Raw genomic sequence first — 23,644 nt, 5'->3', positions numbered from 1 at the left:
CTTCAAAATGCCTTATTTCCCCACATTCAGTGAAAAGGACTTCAACATCTCTTCAAGGAATCGCATCCTTAACTTAACTAACCATTGTGTGGCATTTGTAGATAACCCTAATAACAGGTTAAGGCTATTTGGAAATTTTCTAATAGGATTAGCTTCTCAGTGGTACTCATTTCTACGCCTCTCCCCCCCCCCCCTAACTCCATCGCTAACTGGGGCAAATGGAGATGGCATTTCATAAGCAATTTTATAGAGTGGAGCCCGAGGTGACCATTAATGACTTAGTAGAAGTAAAACAATATGAACATGAGTCAACAAAAGACTTCATGATGAGATTTAATAAGACTAGGATAAGATGTCAGTTCCCTATAAACCATAGGCAACTCATTACAATTGCTCAGAAGGCTTTAAGGTTATCCTTAATAAATAAGTTTATGATGTGTAATTTAATGAGCTACAAGAACTAGTGATTGTTACCACCACGTATGAGAGACTATTTGTTGAATAACGACAACTTAAGCATTCATCAAAACCTCCCTCATTCTTCAAAACAAATTGCCGATCCATCATGTGGAGTTTGAAGACATAAAGCAAGAAGATGGCCTGGAAAGCTTAGGAGAGGAGAAGAGATGTGTGTCATTCAAATCATTGGTAGTTAAGGAATTGATTAAACCAGTTAAGGATCAGAAAGTAGCGATGAATGATGGGGATTTTGTGCCTATGAAACCACAAAATTTTCAATCATATTCATTTGAGCTCACCAAAGATGCATTTATCTATGGAGAACTGGTGAAAGCTAGGGTGATCTTGCTTGATTCTACAAAGAAATTCCCTAAGTCTGAAGAAATCAAAAGCAATAAGTATTGCAAGAATCACTACACCTTCAACCACTCTATCACCAACTTTGTATAGTTTAGAGACTGGATTCAGGACACGGCTGCCAAGAGGATACTGTTGCTAGAAAAGCCACAAACAACAATGATGATTGATGTTAACCCTTTTCCTGAGGCTCAGTCAAAATGATGAACTTCAATTGGTCTGAGAGAGGCAAGAGGAAGTTAACCCTGAACATAGGGGAAGAAAAGAAAGGAGGAACAGAAAGAAGTGGGGGCAACGAGAGGTTGTCCAAGTGACCTAAGGCTGTAATAATTAAGGGAGTTGTCATTTGTAATAAGGTGTGAGTGTGAGCTGGAGATCCCAGCTCCTGGAGCCATAATTGACCATGAGTTGGTAAAAAATGATGATAAGCTAATGAATGATGCCTTGAAGCCTCCTGCCAAAGCGTTTAGGCCCCACAACCCAAGAGAGAAAATAATAACATATTGATATTGTTAGGAGTTAATCATGGCTTGTGGAAGTCCTAAAGATTAGAAATCACTAATGACATGCCCCGATCCCAATATTCCCTAAATACCAGGATAAGCACGTGCTGGCCGACACTCGAGGGTGACGAAAGCCATTTATTGAGTGCAAATGCTGAAAACAAGGGATAGATAAGAATAATAAATAAAAAAGAATAATGAATATGAATTTAAGGAACGTGTTCAGAGCACACATCTAATCTAAAATGCTAAAGGAAAATAATATAAAATTGAATAAATAAAAGAATGGGTCCTACACGTAGAGGACTCGAAAATGCCGATGCGGAAGTGCCTTGATGCCGGAATTGTATGCCTCGATTCTAAGTCCTGAAGGGGGCACAAAACAAATATGAGTGAACCAAGTTGATATATATATATATATATATAATAAAATAGTTATCAACGTACTAACCCTCACATGTATATTATGATAAACATAGGTTTTCTGAAACCTAGCATGTTGTGCTAATAGCCAGAGGAAACACACTCCAGGCCTTATGCCAACACCAAACCGTCTACCGTGACGAACCGGAATTTATCCCTACGTCCTGTAGCGAAATAGGGACCACTACGTAAGTACAAAACCATTGAATATACATATATTGAAAAGTAACTTTATAGTATAAAGTCATCCATCATCTATACTATAAAGAGGTGTTCTAAACATGTTCTAAATATCATATCGTCATCCATAAGAAATTCTATAAAACCACGGGTTATAGGAAAAATAGTAATAATTCAAACTAGCCTCAATAAGCATGTTATCTCATAAAACGTTTCATAAAACATAGTCATCAAATCATGCTTTTCATGTATGCATTTCTACTATCAAAATATGGATTTTTAGAAGGGGTCCACTCACAGTACTTAGCTGCCGAAGAGCCACGCAGCTAGGGAAGACGGAAACACCACAATTATTTTCCCCTAAGCACATAAATGGGACATTTAGTCAAAATCTACTCAAACGATTGAATTTGGGAAAACGGACATCGGAAACGGGTTCAGGACGTCGAAATTAGCCTATGAGGGGTCCCGTACGAAAACCCAAAAAGTTAACGGTCAAAGTCAACGTTGACCTGCCCGGGGTCCACCACATCTCCGCCCCGCTCCACCACCATAGCATGATATTGTTCGCTTTGGGGCCCAACTACGCCATCACGGTTTTGTTTCTGGGAACTCACACGAGAACTTCCTAGTGGGTCATCCATCATGGGAGTGCTCTCGCACGCTACTCGCTTAACTTCGGAGTTCCCATGAGACCCGAAGCCAGTGAGCTCCCAAAAGGCCTCGTGCTAGGTAGGGAGCGGGTCCGGGATGTGGTGGACCCGAGCTGGGATGTGACAACTAATCTTCATTTAAAGGGAGAACTAAAAGATAGTTTCAATTCACAATAGACAAGTAAGAGTTCTAATTGCTCACTACCTCGCTAATTAAAAACTAATGGATTGTACAGTATGTGAGGTAGAGATTGAAAAATATAACGAGGTTGAGTAAGAACAATTAAATAGTATAGTTGCTATGGCTATAATTAATTAATAAGTTAATTAATCAAACGAATAAGTTAATTTAAGCTTTGTGACCCAATGGGCTTTGAACTGTGAAGCCCATTAATAAGTTGTATGACAACTTAAAACTTAAAGGACCCAAAGGCCCAATGAAACTACAAGGCCAGCTATAGAGAGGGTATGAGTTTTTCTATCTTAAATCACTTAAAGGGTGACTGCAAAAGGGGAGTTAGAAGCCTTAGCCTTATTAGGGTTTTCATGAGGGAAAACAACTCTCTATTTTCTCTCTAGAAGTTCGGCGACCATAAGAGGAAAACTAGCATCTTCATCTCCCTTGATCACTCATCTCTTCCTCACATCTCTCCTTGGTGTGGAGACTTAGAGACTTCCTCTTTTGAAAAATTTGGGGATTCCTATTCTACCATCCAAATCCAAGAAGCCAAAGATCCAAATGAGCCAAATAGACCAAAGGAATGAAGACCCTCACTTTGAGTGAAGCCTTTGCAAATGCAAAAGGATCTACAAAGGTATAGTGAATTCTTAACCCTCTCTTGGGAATTTGAGTTAAGTATTGGTTCACCATACTACTAGGTTTTGAATTTCATGAGTAATATTTTTTTATTATGAGTGCATATGAGTTAGCTTCCACTTTTAAATTGTTAATTGTTCTATGTATGCTGATCAAGTAATCTTAGTTTAGCCAAAATTTTCATTCAGTTCACCATAAGTTTTGAAACAAACATGACATATCTTTTTTACTAGCCAAAATTTATGGGTTCATACCAAAGAGAAGTAAAGAACTTGTGAAAACAATGTCAAAAGTTCAAAACCAATTTATTCTCCCAAGTGTACATATACTTATGTATAAAATAATAAATAAATAAACTTGTGAAAAAAGTAGGTCAAAATTCTAAAATAACCTTGAACACAAACTTATTTTGGATGGAAACTTAACGGAGTTAAGGTGAGATGACAAATAAATTCAGAAAATTGATATGGCAAGCCACTTAAAATTTTAATTCATATGACAAATTGAAAAATGTCTATAAGTTCATATGACATTTCAAAAACTTTTGGGAAATGACTACACGTTCATTTTTTTTTCTAACGCACACCCTTGTTTAGTTATGCCGATTGATTCACCTTTAATTTTTTCAATTCATAAGCAAAAAAACAAATAGAGGTTATAAAAAAAACAGCAAATAGGTGTTCTAAACTAACTTCCGTCTACAATTAGTCGTTGGGGAAAGTTGCTTGAGAAAGTCTTCTAATAAAGATTAAGGATAGAAGGGTGTTCTTGGTATGAAAGGAAAAGGTGAAATGATTTGGGCAACATCTTGCACTCAAGAAGACTTTTTATCACTAATCCCATATACCATATTCTGCTCTCTAATTTCAAGTTTTATTCCAAAAAATAGCATTTATGAATATATTCTTGTTGGCGTAGTTTGGTACAATGCAGGTTAAATGAATGAAATGCATGATCTTACATAGGAGGAGTACACAATAATCTAGCTACAATTTAAAATTGGCGGAAACATATCTATTGCATTAAGACTTTTTAAGATAAGACTCCACACATGGGTTCCATTAAAGTAATCTCATCCACAGTATTGAAGTTGAACGTGGTGTGTGGACTTCATCTTTCATGCAAAAGAGGTTAAGCATGACAGGGAGCCAAAAGAACTGTTCAAAGTAGTGTGTGGACTTCATCTTTCATGCCAAAGGAAAATTCTAGAGGTTCCACTAAAATAACATATATCATAAACCCAACAATTCCAATTTGATGGGGCATGGAGTTGACATAGTAAGTGATCATCATTCTCGGTATTGTTAGTGCTTATTACCAATATTTTGACTTGTGGTTGGTGGGATTTACATGCCATAAAATGTTCATGATCCAATTGCTTACTTAGCTTTAACTTAGTCATATGCAAGTAACTAGGAGTAATTAGCCATTATATAAAGAGAATATTTTTGCTTTCCACCTTTAAGTGATGGTGATGCTCACTACCTTACTTATCATCAATGGATGAGTTTAAATTTCGAGATCTATGTAGTGCATATACACAAATCTTAAAATTTAAACTTATCCAATGATAATAAGTAAGGTGGTGAGCACTACCACCACTTGAGGATGGTGAGAAACCCATTATTTGAGTGCCAAATGCACGTTCTTAGTCAATCATGATGTCACATTTGTGCACTCAAATATGATCAATCTTCAGCAAAAATCAAAGCTCCAAACTTTATAGGGTACCACCAAGACTCCCCAGACTCCAAGTAGATGACTATAACTAGTGGCGAATCTTATGAAGGCCATAGAGGCATGTGCCCCCTCTCAAATTTTTTGTTATGAACAAAATATTTGCTTGGTTTTAATTAATTTGAGAAAACTGCCCCAAAATATCTCTTCTTCTATTTTTTTTTTAATTCCGTGAAATGGACAAGTTTAGTAAAAGTCAAACAACATCGACACCTCTTCATGCAACTCATCACTCAATTCTCGTCTAAGATCATCGGGAGGCAAATATCATAGTAGCTTATGGTAGCTCACGAAGAAGAACATAGGAAAAGCTTATATGTTGTTAGATAAATGACACCATTTTTTTAGAATTGTTTGAAGTCACCCAACTTTTTGTAAAGTAATAAAAGGTCCACTAACTCCCTCATCCCAATTATCTTATAAATTGAAGCTCTTGGCCCTATACTTATATGATTTAACTCTTAGTTTTATTGGCTATAACAATATTGATCGAAATACACAATTAAAATAGCACTAAAGAGCGGGGATGTACGCTAAGCATTAAATGATAAAGGTCAGCCAAGTGCTCAATGAAATGACTCATCGAAAAAACTGGACATGTTTTTTTTGACACCGCATGCGCTATTGTTGAGATGCAAGGAAAATAGAGTTCTACATTCATCACGACTTAAGTGTACCTCCCGTGAACTCACTTTCTAATTTTGCTCATGAATCCAACTGCAACAATACTCGTTAGCTAATAACACAATTAACATAATTTTATTAATTCACAATGACATGATAATAGTGCACACGATTGGTATAAGCCATTCTCATGCTTGACAAGGCAACATCTAACTGGCTAACCGTCAAGTCAACATAAATATTCTCAAAATTAGCAAAGTCAAACTTTGAGAAAGAAAAAAAACAAGTCGGTGTTGGAGTGTTGACACCTTTGACTTGGGTGGAGCCACTAACTATCTTGCCAGCCAAAAAGCCACCGACAACCTAGCTAATCAAGTGGCTAACTTCTATTTATCAAAACCATTCATAGTATGAATCACATTGAAAAAAATATTTCTACAAAAAATGAATTAAAAGTAAAATTATTTAGTTAATTTATTGTAACAAATATATAAATGCTTTGTAATACTTTTACCAATTCCGTTCATTTGTTTTTCACAATTAGATGACTAAACGACCTTAGTTTTATTTGATTTTTGCAGAAATGGTCTTTAGAGTGATTTGTAATATGAACGGTTCCGATTATAAACACGATGTTCTATAAATCGGTAATGAATAGTTTTGAGTAGCAACTCCTATTCATCTTTCGACTAGCCATATAATGTTCTTAAACACATACTTAAACAACAAACGGATACAGCCCCCGGCAGGCATATATTGGTTTGTTATTTTATAGGGTGATTTTGGATGCGATCCCTATTTATCAACGTTCTTTGATTGAAACCTTGTTGGTTTTTGGTTTTTGATTGAAGTCCTTGAAATTAATGCAATAATGCATTTCTATGTAGGTTATTATAATTTTTAAATTAAAATTTGATATTTATAGTTATTTATATTAATGAGATTTTAAATAAAATACATAATTGGTTAAAAATATTTTTTAAAAATATACTTAAATAAAACCCATGATTTGTAATTATTTATATTAATGACATTTTACATACAAAAAATTGGTAATTTTTATACGATACATTTTACATACAAAAAGTTGGTACATTTTATACAAAAAAAAAAGTGATACGTTTTATATAATGGGTACATTTCATATATATATAAACAATTGGTACATTTTACACAAAAGAGATGGTACTTACCAAAAAAAAAAAAAAAGGCACATTTTACACATAACAAAGTGGTACATTTTTAAAGACAAATGGATACATTATTAATAAATTATTTGTACAAATAAAAGGTCAAAAAAATATGAGTAAAAATAAAAGTTTGAAAAATATGGACACAAAAATAAATTAATATATGGGTGCAAACTAAAACTGAATAGAAAATTGGCACAATTTAAAAAAAAGGTTGCAAATTAAAATGGATACAAACTAAAAATAAAAATATATGATACAAAATTTAGCCATAAATATAAATATATCAAATGTAATGTTTCTAACACTAAATGAATAATTTAGAAATAAAATTTAATTTAATTATCTTGATATGAAAAATATTTTATTACTAAAATAATTAGTGATGTTTATTAAAACCAAGGAACTTTGATTAAAAATTGAAAAGGAATAAGGTTTTAATCAATGAAGTTAAAAAAAGAGGGATGAAAACCTAATTTCTCCTATTTTATATCTTTGTCAATGTTGCCATGCATGCAGGCGCTACTACAAATTAACATCGTGCATTCACAAATTAACATTCAAAACCAAGTATTTGTTCATGTTTCAGTTTCATGTCTAAATTAATCTACGACAATAAAAGAGTAGTTAGTAGCAGTCAAATTGTAAATGTAGTCGTTTTATTTCAATAAGTTGCAAGTCTATTTTGCACTAAAGTTCAAATCTGTTCCATACGTTACACTTGTTTAAAAAATATAGCGTTTTGTAAAAAAATAAAAAAATAAATAAAAGAATTCCATGTAAGATTAAAGCGAATATTCAAAATAAAATAAATGAATAAATGAAATAACAATACATATGTTTTATTATTTTATAGTACATCATATTTTCACAAATTAACATTCAAAACCAAGTATTTGTTCATGTTTCAGTTTCATTTCTAAATTAATCTACGACAATAAAAGAGTAGTTAGTAGCAGTCAAACTGTAAATGTAGTCGTTTTATTTCGATAAGTTGCAAGTTTATTTTGCACTAAAGTTCAAATCTCTTCCATACATTACACTTGTTTAAAATATATAGCGTTTTGTTAAAAAAAAAAGAAAAGAAAAGAAAGAATTCCATGTAAGATTAAAGCGAATATTCAAAATAAAATAAATGAATAAATGAAATAACAATACATATGTTTTATTATTTTATAGTACATCAATATTTTTACAGTAAGGAAAGGGAGTTCGGTTAAGCCACACAATGGGCAGCCTAATTTGGTATCGAATTCGCCATCAACGAGTTTTGAACCTAAGATCTCTCACTTCCAAGTGAAGAGGAATACCACCAGACTGTAGTACTTAGTAGCAACAATATATATGTTAAATGACTTGTAACTCAGTTAATAAAGAACCTTTGCATTCAAGGTCTTGCGTTCGAATTCATCTTCCGTAATTTTTAATATTTTAAAGTAAATTATCTTAGTGCTAGTAAAATAAACATTACATGTATTGTTATTGATACAGTTAAAAGGCAATACCTCATGTGGGAGAGATTTTTCAGTGTGATCGTCACATGAGATGATACACTATATGTTCCTATATAAATGGTGGATTATGTGTGTTAAAAGGTTAACAACTTAAAAATTAAAAATTTTCACCACTTACATAAAAACATAAAACATATGGTGTAGTATCCGTGTTCTGATCATGTAAAAATTTCTCCTCGGGTGGGTCGATACCGCTTAGTACTCGGCAATGTCACTTTCCGACGCCCAAGATTGAACCTGTAGGGCGTAAGCCACGGTCCCCTTTCATCTCTCCAAAATCCAATTCCCTCAAATTTCCCGAATTCCACCAATTTTCTCTTCCTCCTTCCCTCCCCTCACACAAATGACAGCTTCCCAGCTCCCAAAACCCAACTGCAATACACAGGTACCGTAAAATGTCAAATTTTCCCTGCAATTCTGTATTTCTTTCGATTTTTTTTGGAATTTAATGGGTACCTATCTCAGTTGTAAGCATGCCCACTTGGAATTTGTTCTTGATTTTGTGCTGTTTTTGGTATGCTTAGCTTTACTTTCAACATGTTATCTGTAATTTGAATGATGTGTGATTGTTTTAAATGATCGGTTCTTAGGGAAATTGTGTTTTGGATCTGTGACTGTGCAGGAAATCATAGATTCTTAGGAGAAGTTGGGTTCTTGGGCTTTGAATTGTTCTTGTTGGCTGGTCTCAGCTTCTTCTAGTCCAGTATGTGAATGATAATTATTTTGTCATTATACACGGTGAAATTGAATAAAACATATATAGATAGCTGGGGTTTCGCAGTGTCAGTTTGGTGATTTGATCATAGAGATACTGTATTACTTCTTGATTATGAAAGTATAGGGTGATAATGTACAAGGTTTCTGAAATTGATTGTGGTCTGCCGAGAATTTTGTTGTAATGGAAAAAGACATTTATTTGATCAGTATGTGGAAGAGAAGTGTTCGGGTTGAACTTTTGTGGTATGAAGAGTGATTTGTATGCCTGGTCTTAAGTTTCCAATTTTAAGGAGAGGGTATCAGGTAGTTGAGTGACTGTTCTTATGCAGCTAAGTAGGTCCGAGCACTTGTTTGATACCATGACCAATGAGGTGCCTGGCCCATCAGGTCAATGGATCCAGAGAGAGGCGAAGTTTGTTGTCCCAAAAACAGTAAAGAAGGTACATAAGAATGTCTCTGTACAGACAGGTGAGGAATTTTCCATGGAGTTTCTTCAGGATCGTTGTGCTGCAGGAAGAGTTCCTGCTGTGTCTGATATGGTTGAAAATCGTGAAAATGGGGTTGTGTTGAATTATAATAAGAATAAGCAGCTGGGATATCAGGATTGTACTGGTCTTCTGGGGTTGAGAAGACTGGATTATGAGTGTGCATCTGATACGTCTGAGTTTGTCTCGGCAAAAGGGTTGTGTAAAGATATTGAAAGTGAGGCTTGTGTTGACAAGTTAGGCAGATGCAACAGGGAGGAGGTTGATAGCGGACAAGGATCAAGGAAGGCTATTGGAGAACTGAATGTTGACAGAGTTGGTTTTGGACCAACTTCCTTACCTATATTTATGTCTGAATCCCCTCATTCCAACACTGTCAATGGGTCAGGAGCGGTGGATGGTTCTCAATCTGGGAAGATGAAGTTTCTTTGCAGTTTTGGTGGAAAAATCTTGCCCAGGCCTAGCGATGGAAAACTCAGATATGTTGGGGGAGAGACGCGCATTATTTCCTTCAGGAAAAGTATTTCATGGGAAGAGCTTGTGAAGAAAACTACCAGTTTTTGCAACCAGCCTCATACAATCAAGTACCAGCTCCCAAGTGAGGATCTTGATTCTCTTATATCCATGTCTTCAGATGAAGATCTTCAAAATATGATGGAGGAGTACCATGGACTCGAAAGGCATGAGGGTTCTCAGAGACCTCGAATCTTTTTGATTCCTTTAGGTGAATCTGAAAACACATCTTCCTTTGAGGTGGATAGCATACAGCAATGTAACCCTGATTACCAGTATGTTGCTGCTGTAAATGGCATGATAGGTCCTAGTCCTAGGAAAAAAAGTGGAGGGCAGAATTCAACTACTGAAGCAAGTCAACAGGGAACCAAGACTGTCCTATTCCCAATGGAGATTAAGAGTGACCTTAAAGCTTTGCATCCCAATCAAATTTTAAGTGAACCCCAGAATATTACTCGATCTGCCATTCAATCTCCCTTTTCTCTAATTCTGAATCAGCGAGGAGGTTCCAAGGGTGTTCATTTACAATCACATGGTCTAAACTCTTGCCAGGGTAGTGATGAGAGTAGCAGTTCTTTTATAAGTGCTCAACCACCACAAGAGAACTCCAGCAATAGCACGGAAGGTTATAAAATTCATCCACAGGGGGCAGTAACTGTTATGGACTATCACCGCCCTTATAAGCAAGCTGATGATGCTCAACCGGGCCAATACCATGGAGGACATAGTCTCAACCACAATCCCGGCAAAGATCCCATGTCTACTTTAGCTGGCGGTCAAAAGGTTGGTGATTTTGATGGATTCTCCCGTGAGAGGCCAGTGCATGAGGAAAGAATATGTCCTCCTGAGCCTATCTCACACCAAGAAGATTCAAAGATTATGTTGTCAGAATCTAATGATTATGTTGATTGTCATCGTGGCATGCATCATGCGTATTCGGATTCAAAACTGCATGAGAATGGAGGGAGGTCTGTATACTGTTCACAAGAAGGAATAAGCTCGTTGTCCCCCTTAAGTTTTGCAAAGGCTCAATCGTCATTGCTGCTGAACTCAGGTATTTCACAAGAAAAGCGGACCCTACTGCATGACAATATTGAATCTTTGAATCCTCGGTTACACAACCAGTTACATGGTATGGAGTTGATAGGATTGCAGAGCAGACTGGATTTGCCGAATTCATCTCCATGTTTAGAATCACTGGGCAAGAATGAACATACTCCCAAATGTAATGGTGGTTTTCATGAAAAATACCGGACAGCTAAAAAGAAAGATTCTCTGACTTTGGAGCTGACGAAGAAGGTCAATCAAAAGGATCCCTTCTTACATCAAGATGAAACCCTTTATGGGACAAGATCACCTGCCACTGGAGTTGATTATCGGAATGGATTTCCTAATATTATTCCCAACCCATCATCTACTTTTGCCTCTGGGGTTGTTGTTCCTGAAGCAATTAATTTGAAACCGTTGGTAAACAACAAGGTGGAGGATTCACAAAGCTTCCAGTGCGACAAAACCCCTGCTGATCTTCTTGTCACGAGTCAAAGAACTGCCAATGATCAGTACTGTGCTTTGGCAGAGATGCCTAGTGGTGAACAAGGACATGATGTTTCAGGGGCTAGGAATTCTGAAGTTGGAGGCATATTTCCAAGCACTAAACAGCATTCTTGTGGTGAAAATTCTTTGGCTAATCTCATCTCAGGGTTGTCCAATGGCTCAGTTTCCCATGAGCCTGCACGACCACAACTTGTTGCAAGTCAAAAAGATATGGGTTTCCAAGAACCCCTGCTTATAAACTCTGCAAATATGCATCCAATGACAGTTCTTCACGATCCTGTGCTGGAAAAGAGTGGCCACATGGTGTTGCCTAATCCAGCCCAAGATGGTGTGTTTAAAAGACAGGTCTCTCTCCTCGATGATGACTTTGTAAATTACCCTGACAAGAATGTTGAGAAGTTGAGCTCACATGTCGAAGATGTTAGTTTGGCACAAACAAAAACCCCAACAATGAGGAATGATAAAAATAAGTTGGAGTCGGTGATAAATGTGGAAGACATAACTAATGGTGTTACTTCTGGCAACCAGTCTTCATCACCAGGTTCCTCATATGCTTTCGACGAACCCATTGGTGATCTCATATCTCCTACTGCAACAGAGGTGGAGAGCATCAATCAAGAATCTGAGTATGAGGTAAAATTGATGAAGTTTGTTTAGAGTATCAGATTTCAAAGTTATGTATGTACTTGGAGGTTTGAACTTTGGATTGCTGTTTGTTTTATTTGTAGGATGATAAGGCTGGTGAAGACAACAAAAATGAAACATTTAGTGATGCAATGATCGCTGAAATGGAAGCCAGCATCTATGGCTTGCAGGTATCCCGCTGATGTCTTGAGTTTCTTCTTGATTAGAACATGTTTTTGTTTATCATAGTACACAAGATCACATCTGCTGACTGGAGCCTCTTCTGCTGCCAGCATATGTTGAAACATTCTATATAACAAATTTCTTGAAGAGGTTTCTTGGGGTTGGTGAATGTTGAGGAGAGTTCATTATTTTTTTAATTCTCTTGAAAAACTATAGCATCTGATGATTACATATGATGGGATTGTCTCTTGGTAAATGCAACGATTCCCGTTTGAATTTCTCATGTCTCCTAAATCCCTAAGATTGTATTTTTGCCTGATGAGAAGAGATGGTTCATACTCCTCTTGCCTCTAAACACTTAATTTGGAGTACGCAGTTTTGACTCCTGTTATATTCTCATGAGGGAATAGGGATACAAAGCGCAATACTTTCGAATGATAAAAGTTTTTGTCAAGATTCTGACTTGATATATGTGCATAGATATGTAGTCTATAGAGAGAGTTATATTCACTGATAACAAATGGATGTGTGGGGACGTATGAGACAACAATCACTCATTCTTGTGTAAACGTCTCGTATTATCTTTGACTGCTTTAGGTGGTAATTATGTCGATTCTTGAGATAATAGTATGACTGAAATGCTCTCTGATTTGTGAATAGATCATTTTTGCAGCATTTTTCCTTTGTGGGTATTTATAAAAGTTTAATTTGTTCATGCAACTGAATCTTCTAAATATGATCCAGATTATAAAAAATGCTGATCTTGAAGAATTACGGGAATTAGGATCTGGTACATATGGAACTGTTTATCACGGAAAATGGCGGGGAACAGATGTTGCCATAAAGCGAATAAAAAAGAGCTGTTTTGCAGGAAGATCATCAGAGCAAGACCGACTGGTGGGTTTCCTGAACAAATTTGTTTTGTTATTTTTTCCCATCACCTGCACAGTTGGTGTTGAGGAAAGTTAACATCTTTAGTTGTTTAATGACAATAATCCGTGACATTAAATGTTAGAGTAATATGATTTTCTTTGGCTTTTGGCATCTATCATGACATACACCGTCTGCCTTAAAACAAAGGTGTCATTTTTATCTGGAATATCTTGGTACCTTATGGACAATCTTTAAATTTCTTGCTAAAATTTGTAATTTTCATTTGACATGCATGTGAAGTTGATTGTTCATTTGGCTGTATCAGACAAAAGACTTCTGGAGAGAGGCGCAAATCCTTTCAGCTCTCCATCATCCAAATGTGGTTGCATTATATGGGGTAGTACCTGATGGAGCTGGAGGAACATTGGCAACTGTAACTGAGTACATGGTGAACGGATCACTTAGGCATGCCCTACTTAAAAAGAATAGGCAATTTTTCTATCATTTCTTTTCTTTTTTGCTTCTTAACTGTTTTTTTATGCATATCATAGAACGTGGCATTCCTTATGCAGATCACTTGACCGTCGTAGAAAGCTTATAATTGCCATGGATGCTGCTTTTGGCATGGAATACTTGCATTCAAAGAATATTGTTCATTTTGATTTGAAGTGTGACAATCTGCTAGTGAACTTGAGGGATCCTCAACGACCTATATGCAAGGTAAGTTAGTCTGGAACCAAGTTACATGTTCAGGGATCGATGTAAAAGCACATTATTAGAAAGCATTTTCCTTTGTAGTCTTTAATGCAGAATTGGAAAATTTGTTAAAACTAGGTACACTATTACAGTGCCAAAAGTTTCCCGGCTGATCGAATTGGGTAGATCCAATGGGAATTTTCTCTTATATGGAGGGTAGAAGTCAGAATGTGATGTTTGTAAAGGAACCTTTTATGTGAAATTTTAGCCCCGTATCAAAATGTTTCTTTCTTTATTTGATTTTTTTCCCTGGGGACTTGGATGAAAGATTTTTTTTATTTTTTAAATACTAGTGATTGGGGATTGATCTTTTTTAGGTTGGAGATTTTGGTTTATCGAGAATCAAACGCAATACTTTGGTATCTGGTGGTGTGCGAGGGACTCTTCCTTGGATGGCACCAGAACTGTTAAATGGCAGCAGCAGCCGGGTTTCCGAGAAGGTAAGTATGACTTTATATATATGTGAGCAATGTAAGGAATTGTTTGTTTAGTAATTAACGTTATTGAATTAGAATTGTTTGTTTAGTAATTAACGTTATTGAATTAACTTTGACAGGTTGATGTTTTCTCATTTGGAATTTCACTATGGGAGATCTTGACCGGGGAGGAACCATATGCCAATATGCATTGCGGTGCCATCATTGGTAAGTTTATGTCATGGACCTAGTTATCATCCGTACTGATTGCGAATGAAAGTCCACCTATGTGATGATTGAAGGGGAAATAAAATGATTCTTTTATAAAAGAAATTTTGCTGACGAAAAATATCTTTGTATCTGTTTTGAGCATCTTTCCCTTGCTTTGAATTAGGATTAGTATGGGACACTTTGTATCTTTATATCATTTTTTCTACTGATTTGGAAACTTGTGAACGAAGGTGGGATTGTGAAGAACATTCTTCGACCTCCAATTCCGGAACGCTGTGATTCCGAGTGGAAGAACCTGATGGAGCAGTGCTGGTCACCTGATCCTGACATCCGTCCATCATTCACCGAGATTACTAATAGGTTGCGAGCTATGTCCAGCGCACTTCAGGTGAAGGTACCTAGCAATCAGACGAGACAGATGAAGGCCAAGGTTTGACATTTTTGTCAGGTACCATAATTATATAACATCACCAGTGGAAACCCTTCCGGTTGAGGATCAAAACTTTGACGCCGAGCAGTTCATCCCCACAATTCGACGGTCTATTGATTTTCTTCTATTGATGAAAAGGCTACATAATTTTTTTGATTCTTTTGTAAGACAAGCCCGGGTCATCCTAGCATGCGAGCAAGAGACGATCTACAGTTTTTCCGCTAAGTTTGGTGTCCAGTTTTTCCGCTAAGTTTGGTGTCCATGTATTTTTGCGGAAGAAACGATTCTCCACATGTATATATACACAGAAATCATAGAGCTTTGTTTGGTTTACCTTGCCCCTTTTCTTTTCTTGATCTGTAATATGTGCTTCACCAACCTTTGATGATGGTGGCTCTTCGTCTAGGATGTGTACAAATAAAACCGTGCTATATATGAATTGTCGTCTATTACTAGTTTCGATTTTTATCAAAAGCGTGTAATCAGTTATACACATGTGAGAATGCTAAGGAGACTTTTAGAAGTGTGATTCTCTATGAACTCTCTGTTACCTTATGTTTTAGTAGACCTGGCATTTTGGATCCGATCCGTTAACCCGATCCGTTAATATTAGTATTTGGATGGATGCTTAACGGGTTGGATCGTTAACGGGTGAACCTGTTAACAACCCGTTAAATAATGGATCACTTTAGGTCAACCTATTATACCCATTAGACCCGTTAGCACCTGTTAGTTGATGATGTTTTAGTAATTTTAGTCAAGTCTTAACAAACAAAAATTAACTCTGCAAAATAATAATAATAATAATAATAATAATAATAATAATAATAATAATAATAATAATTGTTAACAGGTTGGGTTCGGATGACCCGTTAACTTAGCTGTCGGGTTGAACTCGACTCAAACCCAATAAACCCGACCCGTGTACAGGTCTATGTTTTAGTATAATATTTTATAATATTAAAATCGAGTCTTTTTAATATTTTTCTACATACATCTATATTTTTTGTAAATAAAAAAGTATGGAAAACGAAATTGCACCGCAGCCATCAATCAATGATTTTGGTCTCTGTCAAGCCCATAGTAAAATGATTCACACCTACCAAATGTTTTTTCAAAATTGGCCTCAAGTGGGAATTCATATTGGTTTCCAAATTGAGTTTTGGTAAAACACAAAAAAAGTAGCCACTTAGTATTACGGTCGAGTGATATTCTCTTCATTTGTAAGTGAGAGATTTTAGGTCTGATTCTCGCAAAGGCAAATTTAAATAATATTATTGTTAACCCTCAGTCCACACCTTCCTCATTAGTGTATATAACATCATTTGTTCAAAACAAAAAAAACATAAAAAGTAGTTGGGGAAGAGCGAGTTTCAACTGAGTTGTATTGTAGAAAGTAATTTTCATACGCTTTTTTTTTTTTTCTTTGCAAACTCATGTTTGATTTTAGCATATGAATTGAATAAACCAAAAAAAAAAAAAACAAAAAAAATGCGTGTAAATCATTTTCGAAAAGAACAATAATAGGTTTCAGTGAAAAACGTGGGAGTTGGCTCCTTGTATTTTCCGAAAAGAGATCCAACAATAATAAATATTTATTATAAAATTGTGATTGGTTCTTCTGCTGGTCTTCAGCGATGGAGTATAACATATTAATATCAGGGCCTTTATTTCACAACTTGACTAAGTGGGTTGGTCTCTTTTGTCCTATAAATTTCAGAGGTCGACGTCATTAATCATAATTCCTATAAAATCCCACAAACCATTGCATATGTTTTTTCTGCTCCACAAATTTTAATTGATCGAAGAGGTTTCTGCAAATTCCATTTTCTAGAGAGAGAGAGAGAGAGAGAGAGAGAGAGAGAGAGATGGATAAAGCAATGAACAGACAGAGGGTTCTGCTGCAGCATTTGAGACCCAATTCTTCTGTTTCTTCTTCCAATTATGAATCTGATCCTCTTTCTGTAAGTTTATATCCACTTTCTTTTCTGTTGACTTCTTCATTTTTGTAAATATTTTTGTTTTTAGATTTTAATTTATTTTCTTCTTAATTGTTTTGTTAGGCTTCGATATGTGCAGCTGGAGATAGTGCTGCCTACCATAGAACAGCTGCTTTTGGAGACGATGTAGTGATTGTGGCGTGAGTGATTTAAACTGACTGATAAAGTTACTTAATTTTTACTACTTTTTGTGTCTTTGTATAAAATTTATAGCCAAGTTTGTAACTTTATAGCTTTTCTGTATGAAATCTTGCTGCGAAAATCATGTTAAATAGAGCCTATCGGACTGCCATTTGCAAGGCAAAGCGAGGCGGTTTTAAGGACACTCTACCTGATGATTTACTGGCACCTGTTTTAAAGGTTTGATACAATTCCTGAATTCCCAACTCAATTCCGGAGGAATGAATGTGTTTCTTCAAATTATGAATGTATCTGCACTGCCCCTATGAAGCCGAGTTTAAAGTAGAATATCGCATTTAGAAAAAAAAAAGGATAAGATATTGACCTATGGTGTACTTTTATGCAGGAAGTAATAGAGAGAACAAATTTGAACCCAAGCGAGGTGGGGGATATAGTTGTTGGTACAGTTCTGGCACCTGGCTCACTTAGAGCCACTGAGTGCAGGATGGCAGCATTTTACGCTGGCTTCCCGGGTAAGTTTTCAAGCATATTTGATGTTTGGAGGCCTTTTTTTTGTATTAATTTTAGCTTATAGTGTTGTGGTTTGTCGGTTTTGTCCAGATACGGTTCCCATCAGAACTGTCAACAGGCAATGTTCATCTGGCCTTCAGGCAGTTGCTGATGTAGCTGCTTCTATAAAAGCAGGATATTATGACATCGGTGAGAAAATACTCTTGATTATCCATCTATTCTAGACACCAGGTGAGAAAATACACTAGATCTTTGTTTTGAATACAGGCATTGCTGCTGGATTGGAGTCATTGACAGTTGATAAACTTGGCAGATCCCGTAAAATTAACCCTAAAGTATATTCCAACTCTCTTTGTTTACCAGATATATTGCTTAACATAGAGAAAGGAATGTTCTTTTGAACTGATATATGTTGTCAATAGGTGGATATCTTTGCACAAGCCCGCGACTGCCTTCTTCCGATGGGTATTACTTCTGAAAATGTTGCACAACGTTATGGTGTGACTCGGGAGGAGCAAGACAAAGCTGCTGTGAGTTTTTTTTTTTTTTAATCTATTATAACATCTATTAACCGTTAGATAAAGTGGTAATGCTGAAGCTGTAATTTAATGAATTTATGTGAATAGGTTGAATCACATAGGCGTGCTGCTGTAGCCACAGCATCTGGTAAATTCAAAGATGAAATTGTCCCTGTATCAACTAAGGTATATATAAAAAAGTTCTCCGTTCAGTTCGCAAAATGCCTTAGCATAAGTACAATTGTATTTTATTTTCTTGTGATTGGTTATTTGTATCATCAGATTGTGGACCCAAAAACCGGAGAGGAGAGGCCTGTTACAATTTCTGTGGATGATGGTATCCGACCAAATACAAACATGAACGATTTGGCAAAGCTAAAGCCTGCATTTAAACAAGATGGTTCTACAACTGCAGGTATTTTCTCACTCGATTTTTATAAGGCATTCTGCCTGCTACACATGACAGTTTCTTCGTTTAATTTTATACAACTCTTTCTTTATGTAAGAACTTCTTTTTTAATTTATATTTTCGTCACTGTATTAAAAGGCCGAGCTGTGGGCGAGCCGTCCGAGGGATAGCCCCGTCTAGGCGTGAGGCGAGGCCTCACGGTACCTAAATTTTTTAATATACACACTGAACGTACACATATATTATAAATACACACACACACATATTTTATATATATATATATATAAAATAGAGGATGAAAAGCACAATGAGTATATATACATATTATATATATATATATATATATATATATATATAAAATAGAGGATGAAAAACACAATGAACACACATATAACAATGCACGCACACAACACACACATCCATTGTATAAAAAAAAATAAAAATTAGAAAAAAAGGCTGAGAGAAGATAGTGCAAGGAAAAGGTATGAGGCAGTTAAAACCTTACCCAAAATTTGGGTTTGGGAGTAAAAAAAAAGCGGCCAAACAGAGACGCCTAGATGCCCTGAGGCGCGCCTCCGCCGTCTAGGCAGCTCCCAGCAAAGCCTTCCTCCCACTCCTTCAAAATAGAGGCGGCAACCCTCATGCCTAGCCTCAGAGGACGCCTAGGTGTGCCCTGAGGCGAGCTTTTTAAAACATTGATTTTTGTATGTCTTGTTTCAATCATTGTGAATCAGTTCATTACTTTTGTCTTTCAGGAAATGCTAGCCAGGTGAGTGATGGTGCGGGAGCAGTCCTCCTCATGAAAAGAAGTTTAGCTATGCAGAAGGGACTTCCTATTCTTGGTGTTTTCAGGTATGATGTTGATTAACTCTGTTCAATCTAATTGCTTCAAGTAGAAAAAATATGAGGGCTCTCGAGTTGACTCTGCAATACTGTTATGTTATATTAATTCTTAATAATTCTTTTCCTTGCTAATTGTTGTTAATTTCCATGAGATGGATATGTTCAAGAACTAACTACAGCTTGCTTTGTACTTTTGATGCAACTTCATGATCTCTGTGCAGGAGTTTTGCTGCCGTTGGTGTGGATCCCGCTGTCATGGGAGTAGGTCCAGCTGCTGCAATTCCAGTAGCCGTGAAATCTGCTGGTCTTGAGCTTGATGATATTGATCTGTTTGAGATAAATGAGGTAGTCCATTGCTAATGAAAGCTGTAACATTCACGATAAATGTAGTTTAGTTTGGAAGAATGTTCGGCTGAGCAGTTTAATTGGTTCTCTGTAGGCATTTGCATCTCAATATGTTTATTGTTGCAAGAAATTGGGGCTTGATCCTGAAAAAGTCAATGTTAATGGAGGCGCTATTGCTCTAGGCCATCCTTTAGGCGCTACAGGTATATGAAGTGAAGCTGAAGCTGATGTGTGATGACATAAACATGAGTGCACTGTGTCTAATGTCCTATTATTTGGTTTATTTCCTGGTCTTACTGAACAACGAGGAAGTGAGGGTCTGTGTGATTTAACGTGAATACTGTATCTGTTCTTGTGTTAGGTGCTCGTTGTGTAGCAACTCTCCTGAATGAAATGAAGCGTCGTGGCAGGGATCACCGCTTTGGTGTTATTTCCATGTGCATAGGTATCGTTTTGCACCCCTTCCACTTGATTTGTTTATGAAGGAAGGCAGAATATTGAGAGCTTGATATGAGAATATGAAACGCGACTAAGCGTGTGTCCTTGTTGCAGGCTCAGGTATGGGGGCTGCTGCAGTTTTTGAAAGAGGGGATTCAGTTGATGAGCTATGCAACGCTAGAACTGTATAAAGCAACAATCTTGTGTCAAATAAACACTTGTTTAAAGCAACAATCTTGCCGGCTTCTTCTTGTTATGCATTTTATATTATGGACTTTGTCCGTTAATTGTCCTTGCCGCACGTTTTATAATTACTTTGATTTTTAAGGACTTCTTGTCCGATAATTTTCCAAAACAAAACGTTGTTCAAGCATTCATTGTTTCCGTTTCCGGCTTCACTCCAATTTCATATATACGGCTGCAGAAAATCCATTTGGTTGAGTCGATGCAGTCAACAAAGAAATATGGGTAAATTTGTCATTTAATCATTTGTTCCATTCTGTCATGCGGGTACCAAACGCGAAATTGTCCCATTCCATCCTATGCTACCAAATGTAGCATGGAACTTATGTTTTGTTCTGTCCCGTCTGCGTACCAAACGGTAAACGAACTAGAATATACATGCTTCACCTTCCAAACTAGAATCCTGAGTTTTTTTTTCTTCTCTCTCTTTTCATTACTTTGATCTAGCTAGGTCTGGTTCGTTCATCTTGAAATCCACTCTTTCCTCTGCATGCATGCTATCTTTAGTATTTTTCATTGGGATTTGGGAATATCTCTCCTGACGTGAATATCGATCGACATTGTCGTTCATATGCCTCCGATGAAGTTTCAGGTACATGCAAATTTCATTTAAATTTTACTACTATCTGATCACAAGAAAGTAAAGTGAGAAGAAGATGAAGAAGACAACCTCCAAATCCAATGAGTCAATGACTTGTAAAGTGGCACCAACCAAACAATGTGAGATAATTTCCTTGTCATTTCTCAATCTCATTGCTCATGCAAGCTCACATATGGAAATCTCACTTCCTTTATGTTGATAAAGAAGTTTCAAGAAGGAAGCTTCCTCAGCTACCTCTCTCGTCAAAAAGAATTTTTCTAATTCAATTCGACGTACGTTGTCAATAAGATTCTTAAAGCTTTGATTAGATATGGCTGATGCTTCCAAAGCTATTATTATCAATCAAATTAAAGATACTTTATAAATAAAGAAGACGGTATAAAATGTCAATGTTCAATCTAACTCGATTGTTTATAATAATCTCAAAAACCAACTTTCAAAATTATCATGTGTAATAAGAATAGTGACTGTGAACCATCCATCTTTCAAATTGTTCCTACTTTTACTTTATAGTTTCTATTTTTTTTACCCTCTTTTCACGTTCTTCAAACTTTATCTAGTGTCATGCTTCAAGCTCATGCATGTATATTTATATTTAAGATTGACAGCTGCTTAGAACAAAGAGCGAAAAAAAACGTTAACGTTTTCTGTTTACAACTTAATCTCGTTGGTTTACCATTTTACGTTCATTTAACAAATATTTTTCTAGTAGGATTTAAGAATCAAAATACAAGTTTTTTTATTTTTTTATTTTTTATTTTTTATTTTAAAATTATATATATATATATATAGTAAAATACAAGGAATCAAGTGTCAATTTGTGTTGGCAAAGTTTCTCTAAAAAGCTAAGCATGTCTGTGGTGAATAAGAACACAAGGAATCAGGTGATTTGAGTTTGAGAAAAAAAGTAGATATAATTCCCTTTGTTCTTATTTAGAATTGAATATACTACTCAATCTTTCCAAAACTAAAATGGGACAAGTATTAACGCGCTAACTCTCAAAAGATTAAGGCAAGCGGTGTTCCCCACCAATGGACATCCGCCCCGTAGCTATATTCTCTTTAAATTGCGCACTTGCTCTTTGATATCGTGGTCATCGTGTTCTTTTTCATTATTTATACCCCGCAGAGGAAGCGAGGCGACCCACAAACACAAATGCAAAAAGATCTCTCTCTCACACACACACACACACACGAGAGAGAGAGAGATGGCAGTAAGGGAATATGTTGAAGGAGCTGCAGAAAAGGGGCTGAAGCAGCAGAAGAACCCAGATGTGAATGACCGGAAAGAATCAGAGAAAGCTATGAAGATGAAGCTGAACTCAACAGAAGAGGAGATGATGAAGAACTGCTCATGCTTCAAGCCAAAAGCTGGAAGTGTGTTTCCCGCCAAGAGAAAATCCGTGAAACGCATGATGTTTGATCGTTTTGTGCTCAAGCAGTTTGGCTCCTCTGCTGTGAGCGTGTGGCCTCCCAGTCCCCACAAACCCTAATAAAATGTATAGCTATCTTCTCTCTCACTTCTCACCACAACACATGAAACACCCCCAAATTACACACCAAGACAGAAGATAGAATTCACCCCATACCCATTACCCCCAACAAACCCGCATGTATAGTTATCATTCAGCACCTTTTATTTTGCTCTTTGCAAAAGCACTTGATTTATGATGTGTACTTGGCTTTTTAATATTATGTTGATCTCTGATTAATATTACTTTTTAAGGGTATATTACATTTTCCACCATCATGTTTGAATGCAATTTCAATCTCATACAATATTTTTATACATTTCAATCTTATACTTTACTTATCATTTTATTTTAATACCATACATCCGTTAAAAAATTCATTAAATTAACTGTTAAGTGATGACATGATAAATACAAAATCCTCATTTGCGCTGATGTGGCTGCCAACTTGTCGCCATGTGGGTTAAACAAATAAAAAATAATAATTAATAAAAAATTAATATATATATATATATATTTTTTTTTAAATAAGAACTTAAAAAATATTTTTTAAAAAAGGAATTCATCCCTTTCCTCTCTCCCCGTTTCTTCCTCCCCCATCCCATCATCGGCACCTTTATCCTTTTCCAGTGCTCCTCCACATTCTCTCTCTGTCCCCGGAGCCTCGCCGCCGCGCAAAGGCATCCCTCCACCCCAATTACGGCCTCGCACCATGGGCCCCCAACTTCTCTTCCGGCGAAATCCTATCTCCGACGCCGAGAAGAACCAGATCAAGGGCCTCATGCACTCTGCGACCCAGGACCCAAAGTCTCCCTCCCTCCTCCTTTCTCTCTCATCTCTCTCACTGCAATTTTTTTTTTCTGCGTATCTCACCAATTCGTCTGA

General features: G+C 36.4%; 2 protein-coding genes across 2 annotated transcripts; both read left to right on the top strand.

The window, feature by feature from the left end:
- The first annotated feature begins 8,654 nt into the window (after nt 1-8,654).
- On the top strand, nt 8,655-15,746 carry LOC137727911 (uncharacterized). The gene is made up of 9 exons (XM_068466776.1): nt 8,655-8,842; nt 9,080-12,359; nt 12,455-12,541; nt 13,278-13,430; nt 13,732-13,895; nt 13,979-14,126; nt 14,480-14,602; nt 14,719-14,806; nt 15,040-15,746. The coding sequence occupies exons 2-9, from the start codon at nt 9,498-9,500 to the stop codon at nt 15,243-15,245; spliced, it is 3,831 nt and encodes a 1,276-aa protein (XP_068322877.1). The 5' UTR covers nt 8,655-8,842; nt 9,080-9,497; the 3' UTR covers nt 15,246-15,746.
- A 1,188-nt stretch (nt 15,747-16,934) lies between these two features.
- LOC137727907 (3-ketoacyl CoA thiolase 1, peroxisomal-like) lies at nt 16,935-20,803 on the top strand. Its single transcript, XM_068466774.1, has 14 exons — nt 16,935-17,203; nt 17,303-17,379; nt 17,515-17,599; nt 17,766-17,892; nt 17,981-18,079; nt 18,158-18,225; nt 18,313-18,420; nt 18,517-18,594; nt 18,691-18,823; nt 19,573-19,669; nt 19,882-20,005; nt 20,100-20,208; nt 20,367-20,450; nt 20,558-20,803. Exons 1-14 carry the CDS (start codon nt 17,108-17,110, stop codon nt 20,632-20,634), a joined length of 1,362 nt encoding a protein of 453 aa, XP_068322875.1. The 5' UTR covers nt 16,935-17,107; the 3' UTR covers nt 20,635-20,803.
- The last annotated feature ends 2,841 nt before the right edge of the window (nt 20,804-23,644 follow it).

The sequence above is a fragment of the Pyrus communis genome, chromosome 3, assembly GCF_963583255.1.
Source record: "Pyrus communis chromosome 3, drPyrComm1.1, whole genome shotgun sequence".
In the NCBI taxonomy this organism is placed as follows: domain Eukaryota; kingdom Viridiplantae; phylum Streptophyta; class Magnoliopsida; order Rosales; family Rosaceae; genus Pyrus; species Pyrus communis.
The sequence above is the reverse complement of the archived record's forward strand: the minus strand, read 5'-3'. Positions and strand labels throughout refer to the sequence as shown.